The 10,379-nt window shown below is 36.7% G+C and overlaps 1 protein-coding gene across 1 annotated transcript in view; it reads right to left on the bottom strand.

Moving 5' to 3' along the window:
* The window catches only part of TXNL1 (thioredoxin like 1), a 20,664-nt gene extending 10,762 nt beyond the window's left edge, over window positions 1-9,902 (bottom strand). The window contains exons 1-4 of the mRNA XM_012804313.2: window positions 9,662-9,902; window positions 5,855-5,977; window positions 4,162-4,231; window positions 1,857-2,029 (exon numbers count right to left, since the gene is read on the bottom strand). Coding sequence (XP_012659767.1) covers window positions 1,857-2,029; window positions 4,162-4,231; window positions 5,855-5,977 — 366 coding nt within the window. The 5' untranslated portion in view covers window positions 9,662-9,902. The remainder of the gene's footprint in view (window positions 1-1,856; window positions 2,030-4,161; window positions 4,232-5,854; window positions 5,978-9,661) is intronic.
* Window positions 9,903-10,379: the final 477 nt, after the last annotated feature.

Raw genomic sequence — 10,379 nt, 5'->3', positions numbered from 1 at the left:
AGGCTAACACAAGATAAAGCATCTTTGGTAATTCCTAATGAGAGAAATTACATTAGGATCTCTGGGTTAAAAGGATTTTTTCCAATAAGCAAAAACCTTCCTTCCCATTACTAAATAAGGGGTTGTTAATTAAGAATACATTACAAACATAAGATAAGAAAAATATTTGATAACCAGTATCTAAGTTTAATATAACCATTTTTTAAAAATTTTGTTTGGGTAGGATATATCAAATACTTAAAACTCAACTTGATTATAATTCTTTACATTACTATAAAGTATATTCTGTAAAACTCCATTAAAAACAATCTAAAATGAACACATACTACAGTATGCTTCCAACTGACAAAACCAGAATCATTCCACTAAATAAACTATCAGCTTGGCACGACCTGTTCTCAGTGATTGTGTGTACTGATTCCTACTTCCTTGCTCTATGGAGTCTGCTATTCTTTTCAACATTCCAACTCCCTTCTCTGAAGGAATGGGGACGACTGGGAAGAAGTGTATGCTGAGTTTTGATACTAAAATTCCCAAAAGCAATTAGTAACTGCTAAAAAGCACCTGATTTTTATGAGTGACATTTTATTTTTAAGTTAACATTTATCACTTAAAATTATCTCAGGTACCATTTAATATTCAGGTATATCTTACTTAGGTCATTTTATAAAATATAAAACTATCTATTTAAAAAGTCATTTTCAAGCTGAGCATGGCTGAGCATGGCAGTACATGCCTGTAGTCCTAGCTACTCAAGAGGCTAAAGTGAGCTTATCATTTAACCTGGGCAACAGAGTTAGATCCCATCTCTAAAAAAAATAAAGCAAAAAGGCTGGGCACAGTGGCTCATGCCTGTAAAGCTAGCACTCTGGGAAGCCAAGGTGGGAGAACTGCTTGAGCTCAGGAGTTTGAGACCAACCTGAGCAATAGTGAAACCCCAGTCTCTAAAATAGAAAAACTGAGGCAAGACAATAGATTGAGCCCAAGAGCTTGAGGTTGCCATGAGCTATGACACCACAGCACTCCACTCAGGGTGCCAGAGTGAGACTCTGTCTCAAAAAAAACCATCATTTTTACCAAGATCATGACCACGACACTATCAAAAACTTTATATTCTAGAAAAGTAAACTGGATTTTACTTTTGTATCATCACTCATTGTCACCTGATGAAGGATAAAGTATAAATATCTTGTTTACGTATAAACATTCTAGAATGAACTTTTTTTTTTTTTTTTTGAGAAACAGTCTTACTTTGTCATCCTTGGTAGAGTGCTGTGACATCATAGCTCACAGCAACCTCAAACTCTTGGGCTCAAGTGATTCTCTTGCCTCGACCTCCCAAATAGTTGGGACTACTTATAGGCACTTGCCACAATGCCCAGCTATTTTTAGAAACAGGGTCTCGATCTTGCTCAGGCTGGTCTTAAACTTGTGAGCGTAGGCAATCCACCCACCTCAGCCTCCCTGAGTGTAGAATAAACTTTTAACAAAATCTATGATATATATAAACAAAATCAATTGAAGAAACCCACAAATATTTAAGAATCAACCTGTCTTTTCTCTGCAGTACACAGATAAATCAAAAAGAAGAAAATTTAATTAGCCCATCAAACATTTTTACTAATATCATAACCTAGGAGATTCTTAAAGGCAAAAATAAAATGGGTCCTTAAGTAAATTATAGTAATAAATAACACATCTAATTTTAAAATAAAAAAAAAACATTTTTACTAATATCAAATTGAGTGAACAAATGCCACTTTAAAGAAACATTTAGAATCACCTAAGGATACTGAAAATAACACCGTCTGTTACCCACAAGGCTGTTAAACATATCTGAATGGAATACTACTTACAGTCACACTGTTAACATTCTGAAACTTAACGTAACGAAGTGGGACAATGCCATCTTCTTTAATATCGTCCTCTGTCAGTTCCAGAGCTTGAGTTGGTTCACTTCTTTCTGCCTCTTCAAAATCCATAGATCGAGGCAGGTTGATAAATATTTTTACATATTTAGGACCCTGACCTATAAAATGGGAGAATAAATGAAATTCTTTAAAATTTCAAATATACTATACTTTCTTCCCTTTTTCGTTGCACTCACACAATACACACGGACACACACGTATGCACACACCTACACATCACAAACCTCCACCATTAGAACTTAGAAGAAAGTCTGAGAATTTTAGCAGCCAATCTTTTTTTCCCCAATACACAGTTTCTCTCTTGGCCTTGCTCGCACCATACTCAATATTATGACTATGAGATTAAAAGACACACACGCAGAGTCCCTGCCCTCAACTACAGAACACATCCTATGATAACTGCTATACGACTGGTGAAGAGGCACAAAGAAAGCAAGAATGGGGCAGCACCTGTGGCTTAGGGAGTAGGGCGCCAGCCCCAGGGGTGGAGGGTTCGAATGCCTCCCTGGCCAAACTGCAACAAAAAATAGCCGGGTGTTGTGGTGGGCACCTGTAGTCCCAGTTACTCAGGAGGCTGAGGCAAGAGAATCGCCTAAGCCCAGGAGTTGGAGATTGCTGTGAGCTGTGACACTACAGCACTCTACTGAGGGCAATAAAGTGAGACACTGTCTCTTAAAAAAAAAGAAAGAAAGAAAGAAAGAAAATGAGAATAGAGTCCATTAGTACATAACAGGTAACAAAAAGTTTCCTGAAAGAAACAGCATTTGAACTAGGTCTTCAAGTTTCTAGTAACTGGTACCTTTTGTTATTTAGAAAGAAAGCATTATCAGTGACACACAGCAAAAACGGAATTAATAATAAAAGTCACCAAATTTCACCTCTGGGATTAGATGAGGATCCACTCAGTCCTAAGACCACACACATAAAATGTCTTAATTCCTTTAACTTCAGGGCACAATGTAAAACCCATATTTTGTGACTGATTAAAGAATATTAGACTCATTTCTACAGCATTTGCTTACATATTTCCTATTTTCAGATAAAAGCACAATTTTATTAATAAACGTTATTGACATGAAAATTTAGAGTAACAAATGATAAGAAAATGCTACCAGATAAATAAGGCCTTGGCTATGTCTCCCAATCACTGTTAAAAACCCAAAACTCTGGCAGTGCCTGTGGCTCAGTGGGTAGGGTGCCAGCCCTATATACCAAGGGTGGCGGCTTCAAACCTGGCCCTGGCCAAACTGCAACAAAAAATAGCTGGGCGCTGTGGCAGGCGCCTGTGGTCCCAGCTACTCGGGAGGCTGAGGCAAGAGAATTGCCTAAGCCCAAGAGCTGGAGGTTGCTGTGAGCTGTAAGGCCATGGCACTCTACTGAGGACGACAAAGTAAGACTCTGTCTCTAAAAATAAATAAATAAATAACAAAAACTCTAGTCTCCATTCCCATACTTCTCCCGCCAAAAAAAAGGATAAAAGAAACACACACAAAAAGGGAGAGCATGGATAAGAAAAGTTCTTTATTTCACAAAAGCATAAATTCTAAGTCTGTACAGTTATGTGTATATACAGAGATACAAAGAAGTATCAGTTCTATCATTTATAAATAAAAGGGGGTTATTTTTTATTTTTTTGTAGAGACACAGTCTCACTTTATCACCCTTGGTAGAGTGCCCTGGCGTCACACAGCTCCAACTCCTGGGCTTAGGCGATTCTCTTGCCTCAGCCTCCCGAGTAGCTGGGACTACATGCACCCACCTCAACACTCAGCTATTTTTTAGAAATGGGGGTCTCAGTCTTGCTCAGGCTGGTCTTGAACCCTCCATAAATGGGGCCAGCGCCCTACCCACTGAGCCACAGGCGCCACCCAATATTAGGGGTTTAATATAAATCTCTCAGTTTTGATTCTAAAAATGGCTGTTTAGAACGTAAAGTTTTAGAATAATAGTTGAAAGAAAGGATTTAGCAGTTTTCAAATTAAGAGGAATCAAATTTTAAAATAAAGTTTAGAATCAAAATAAAAGTTCCCTCTTTCTTGTTCTACATATTTTTGGGGGGTCCCCTTCAGTATCTAATAAACTCCTATTATTTATCCAGTTAATTGTATCATCGCTTTGTTCCAACAATTTCACTCTTTCCTAAAACAAGAAAAAGTTTTAAATATATACTAACAGTTCTACAAAACAGGAAGTTAGTTTTTTAAGAAAAAAAAAGGCATCCTTTACTCACCATTATCTGGCCCTTGAAATTTCATGGAATAAAGCTTAACAGGTTGATTGAATGCCACAGTAATAAGCAGCTGTGGAGAAATACAATAGTTTCATTTCAAAATGGCTCTTGAACACCTCAATACACAAACCACCAAAGTAGAATTAAAATAACAGGAGCAAAAAAAAAAAAAAAATCTAATCCATGCAACAAAATCAATGTGATATGGAAAATAAGTAAGTTCGAAGTACTTGTTAGATTGACATTTGAGAAATACCACCATCAATTATTTATATAAGGGGATGGCCAAAAAAAAAAAAAAAAACTTTAATGGACTAAATACTAAACCTATACTTAAGAACCTATGGTATTTGGACTTATAAAATGGCAAGCAATCTGCTTTCCAACAAGTCCAACAAAACTCCCAAATTAAAACTTAAACCATATATTATAGCCAGCTTAACATTTTGTAGGATGGTTTGTCAAGCATTTAGCTAGCCACGTTATTTGACAAATTTGGAAACAATGCACAGGTTATGTGGAGAGCTTAACCCTCTAATGAACTCTGATCCAAAACTCAAAAGAACTAGAAGACTCTTAACCTCCAAATCTCCATTCCACACTGTTTTGACTAATTAAATCTGGAGGCTACAAAAGGGAACTGGATATAAAACTGTTAGAATGCCTGTCTTTCAGAAACTGAGTTCGTTGTTCAATCGTCTTTCCAGTCAAAACTGAATTTGTGGTCAGTCCCTATGCATCGACCCTGGGAAGATTCCCTGACAAGAAAATGTTGGGAAGGCTGTAGCCAGTCCTGTGACACACATCTAAAATTATTTTAAGCCCCATTTACAAGAAACACAATGTGAATGATACTTTCAAAGCTGTACAATAAGCTGGTTCTGGTTAGAGAAAGAAAGGGTCTGAATGTATGATTTCAGAGTAACAGTGTGGCCTGTCTGCCTAAGAAAATAACTACGCTATTTTCTTTGTTTACACCAATGTTCATTATAACTGATCCACAATAGTGTGTGAAAAATAACAAGCATGATGTGTGGGGAACTGAACCACAAACAAAGAGCAGGAGATGAGACTTGAAAGCTAGAAACAGATCAAGTCAGCCCTCTTCCTGAAGCCCATGAAGAATCATTTCACTCTTTTAAGAAAAGAAACATTCAAATTTATGTTGTGACCATGTAGAAGATGAACCAAAACAGGGGCAAACTAGAGATAGGGAAATAGAAAGTAAACTAAGGATAATTATAGCCAAGATTGAAGATAAAGATGGCTTAATTAAGGAGATAACACCCTGCTTCCTCTGTGACACTGGCCATGCAGGGAAACATGAGGAATACAATACTGTACATGTTTACATCTGGGAGCAAGGAGTTAGCCACACAGAGAGTGCTCACCTAATTAGTCTCTATTTCTCAGATATGAACTTATTGGTAGAGAAAAAAAGTATGGAAGGCAGACCAAGGGTGAACAAAAGGATCAAACAGTTGTAACAGCTCAACTCAGCAGTGGGCCCAATCTAAGAGTTCTATTTTCCTTAGTGCACTTGGCAGCCCACACAGAAGAGTCAAACTGAAGGCTACAAAAAGGAAAGGAAGAAGTGATCATCTGGGAAGGAGAGAGATACACCATAAGATGAAACAAGAGCAGGCATAAACAGTGATAAGCCCTACATGCTTCAGTTTAAGTTTTCAATTACCTGTTCATCACAGTCAGATTCCAAGAAGGTCAAGTCTTTTCGTAAACAGTTGTCAAATCCATGCTCATCACTTTCATTAAGACATTCACAGCCAGCTTTGTTAATAAAAGGCATTAAGTCCATCTAAAGAAAATTAAATCAAGATTTTAGGCAAAGCACTTGAAATTAGTATAAAAAGTTAATAAAAATTTAATTCTGTAATCCTCTCTAAATTAAGCATCTTTAAAGAAAACTTCTCTTTTAAAATAATTCCTAAAACTTTTATTATAGTCCTTTGCCAAATCTAAGCTTGGCCTACTTAATAAAATTATAAAATGTGTACATATACATTTTTATAGCAGTGTTTTACAATAGGAAATATGTATATTAAAATAACCTTTAACCATGAAGAGGTTAAAGGTGAGTAGCAAATAAGGACTTAAAATGTTTCATTATGAGAGCTCAAACATACACAAACAGAATAATCTAGTGAAAGCCATCTACCTGCCACCCCCAGTTACAATCAACTCACAGTCACTCTAATTTCACTTTACCGCCCTGCACTATATCCTAATTACTCCTCCTCCTGATTACTTTGAAATAAATCTTAGACATCTTTTATTTTATTCACAAACATATCAGTGTGAGTTTCTAAGATATAAGAACATTCTTTTAAAAACACATTCTCAGTATTACCAAAATTAAAACAGTAACACCTGAAAACCATTAAATATCGGCATCCAAATTTCCTCAACTGCCCTGTAAATGTTTTACAGGTGAATTATTAGACTCAGAAAAAAGATCCAAAAAGTATAAAAGTATATACAGAAGTAATACATCTCTTAAATCTCCCTTAATCTATAGTCATTTAGAGTATTGATTTCTTAATACTCTGACTGATCCTTCCACATGTCCCACACAATGTCAGAGAGTTGTGGTGCTAGTGGTCATGCTCTTGTCTCGTTTCTACCTGTAGTGGGAATGCCTATAGTGTTCCCTATTAAGATTTAACTGAGGGTGGCTCCTGTGACTTAAGGAGTAGGGCGCTGGCCCCATATACCAGAGGTGGTGGGTTCAAACCCAGCCCCAGCCAAAAAAACTGCAAAAAAATACACATATATATATATATATATTATATGTATATATTTAAAATTGAGGTTGGCGCCCATAGCTCAGTGAGTAGGGTGGCACTTGTAGCTCAATGAGTAGGGCACCAGCAACCTACACCAAGGCTAGGAGGTTCAAGCCTGGCCTGGGCCTGCTAAACAATGACAGCTACAACAAAAAAAATTAAAAATAGCCAGGCATTGTGGCATGTCCCTGTACTCCCTGCTAGTTGGGAGGCTGAGGCAAGAGAATCACTTAAGCCCAAGAGTTAGAGGTTGCTGTGAACTGTGACACCACAGCACTCTACTGAGGGCGACATAGTGAGACTCTGTCTCAAAAAAAAAAAAAATTCAATTGAATGCTTTATGAATAAATGGGTGCTAAACTTTGTCAAATGACATTTCTGGAGATCATGAAGAGCTTTTGGGTGTTAAAAAATAATGACTCAAACTCTTCTAAGAAATCCACAATTTTATAAAAAATTGTCAATATATTTCTGCAATGCTTATATTTAAATTACTTAAGATAAAGGTTTTCTTCAACTCTTACTCCCATCAGGCTTCTATTTTATATTCTAAGAATGATGATTTGGGGAGGGAAGACATTATCAGTTTTAGATATTTCACAAGGCTATAAGATGTAAATAGTTCAAAATTTCAATGTCTTGATGAATACCACCCGGAAAAATTGAAAAAAAAAAATTTTTTTTTTTGAGACAGAGTCTTAAGCTCTCACCCTGGGTAGAGTGCTGTGGCATCACAGCTCACAGCAACCTCCAACTCTTGAACGCAAGCAATCCTCTTGCCTCAGTTTTTTATTTTTTATTTTTTTTGGCCAGGGCTGGGTTTGAACCTGCCACCTCCAGCATACAGGGCCAGTGCCCTACTCCTTTGAGCCACAGGCGCCATCCCTCAGTTTTTTAATTTTTAGCAGACGGGGGTCTCACTTTTTGCTCAGGCTGGTCTCAAGTTCATGAGCTCAAGCTATCCACCAGCCTCTGCCACCCAGAGTGCTAGGATTATAAGCGTAAGCCACCGCACCTGGCTGTGAAAATGTTTTTATAATAGCTTTCCACATTTTATCCATAACATTTGCACGGAAGCTTCATTTTTATTTCTTAAAACTTGACACTGTCCTGCTTGATTCCTACCTAAGGCCAAAACATTGACATCACACTTAGATGATATACAAAGAAGTCCCTATAGCTAAGCAGCCAATAGGCTGCTGTGCTCATAACACAATTTCATGCAAATGCCCTTAGTAATAAAGGAAAAACATACAAAGATATAAACACACAGTTTACATGTTAAATGATTTTTCAAAAGGGGGGAATCACACCCCTGACTTAAACGTCATGTTCATCTTTCTAATTGCGTATTACAATTTCTAATTACAGGTCTATTTTAAACAAACACCAATTGTACTTCCCTAACTTAAAATAATTACTGCCACTATCACTTTTTGACACCTCACGTCCTATACACAAAAAGAATTTCTTATATTAACTGCACTATAGTTGCTCTTTACTCAGCATGAATTTAAAGGACTTGCAGAAAGGACTGGCAGTCCCAGGACATAGATCTGCTTTCAAATACTTGATACACATTGTTTAATGTATTAGCTTTAATGTGACATAATATGTTAAAAAAATTTATTCTTTGATCCACCAGTGCAATAACATTATAACCAGAAACATTAAGAAATATTAATATGTATATTTTAGTATGCAGGATAAACAAATCTGTTCCTATGAAATACCACTTCTGAATTTTGCTTCCTTCCAAAATAGCTCTCAGACGGTAGAGAAGCTACATTATAACTACCTAAACTATGTTGTTTTCAAATCCTTTAAGTTCCTAAACCTTCAGGTTAGTATTTAAAATGATAACTTACTCTTATTAACTTAGGTTTAGAATGATAACTTACTCTTATAACTCAGGTTAACACACATCACACTAAATCACATTTGATTCTAAAACACAATCAACAATTAGACTTCTTCTCAATAGAGGACCATGAAAGAGGGGATACATTTAAAAGGAAGGTCAGTATGTAAAGGTCATAACTAAAATTTACAAATCAAACTGTGCACAGTGGCTCACGCCTGTAATCCCAGCACTTTGTGAGGCTGAGGTGGAAGATCTCTTGAGGCTAGGAATTTGAGATCAACCTAGCCAGAAACATAGCAAGATCGCATCTCTACAAATCAAAAAAAAAAAAAACAGCCAGCACAGTACACAGTAAGATCGCTTGAGCCCAGGAGTCTCAGGCTGCAGTAAGCTATGATTTTACCACTGCATTCCAGCCTTGGCAAACACAGCGAGACTCAAAAATAAATAAATAAATTTTTAAAAATTAAATAAAATATGCAAGTCATTTACGTAACTATCAAAAAGTGGAAAATTTTTCTAATGCACATTTCTTTACTTTTTGCGAAAAAATATAAAACATGAATTTAAAGATGGCTATTAAAATAGTTCAGAAAACAGATAAACAAGTAATGGCTAAGGAAAAATTGAGAAAAAACAGTTTATGATGTTATGATTAACAGACACATAGACAAGACTCGATAATCAGCTAATGAATTTGGACTGAAAGTTCTTATATGAAAGCACTGTGAATTAATAAGAGATAAAACATGAAACACAGTCAATTTCACTTTAACCAAATAATGACTAATGTGAGACACTCTATCATGGTGCTACTTTGCAGTCCACATACATAGCCTTTTGGAATATCTGTGTCCTCATTGCATCCAGGGTCGTTTTCTAAGTGCTGCTTGATTTTTTCTTCTAATCCCACAGCATCTGCTCCTTGATACTGATCAATTCTTACTTTGTTTCGGAAAAACAAAAATGTAGGTGTTGCTGATATATTATTGGTGGCAGCTGTTCCCTAGAATTGGCAAGTTAGACAGTATTATGAATTAAATCTTAAACCACTCTGAACATTCATTCTACATCTTTATATCATAAGTGTGAACTAAAAACATGTAAAATAACATATTCTGGATTGTTATTTAAGACAAAGCAGGCTCATTCCTAACAGAGTTCCTATTGAGGCACAGCTGTATTACCCTTACACCCACAATGAAGAATAGCCCCTACGTTTTTACCAGTTTTACTGGCAGATACTTCACCCGGTATTTAGCTTCCAATACAGAAACTGTACTTTATACCACACAGCTCTCTCACACTTACAGAGTATTTCTCAGGACCAACCAAGAAGGGTACTGACAAGTCAACACCAACCACTACAGTTAGGATAAAGAAAACATCTAACAAGCAGTAGTGGCAATGCCTGTGGCTCAGTGAGTAGGGCACTGGCCCCATATACCGAGGACGGTGGGTTCGAACTGGGACCCAGTCAAACTGCAACAAAAAAACAGCCAGGGGTTATGGCTACTCAGGGAGGCTACTCGGGAGACTAAGGCAAGAAA

The sequence above is a fragment of the Otolemur garnettii genome, unplaced genomic scaffold, assembly GCF_000181295.1.
Source record: "Otolemur garnettii isolate 467f Iridium unplaced genomic scaffold, OtoGar3 scaffold00027, whole genome shotgun sequence".
NCBI lineage: Eukaryota > Metazoa > Chordata > Mammalia > Primates > Galagidae > Otolemur > Otolemur garnettii.
This window is presented reverse-complemented; position numbering and strand designations above follow the sequence as displayed.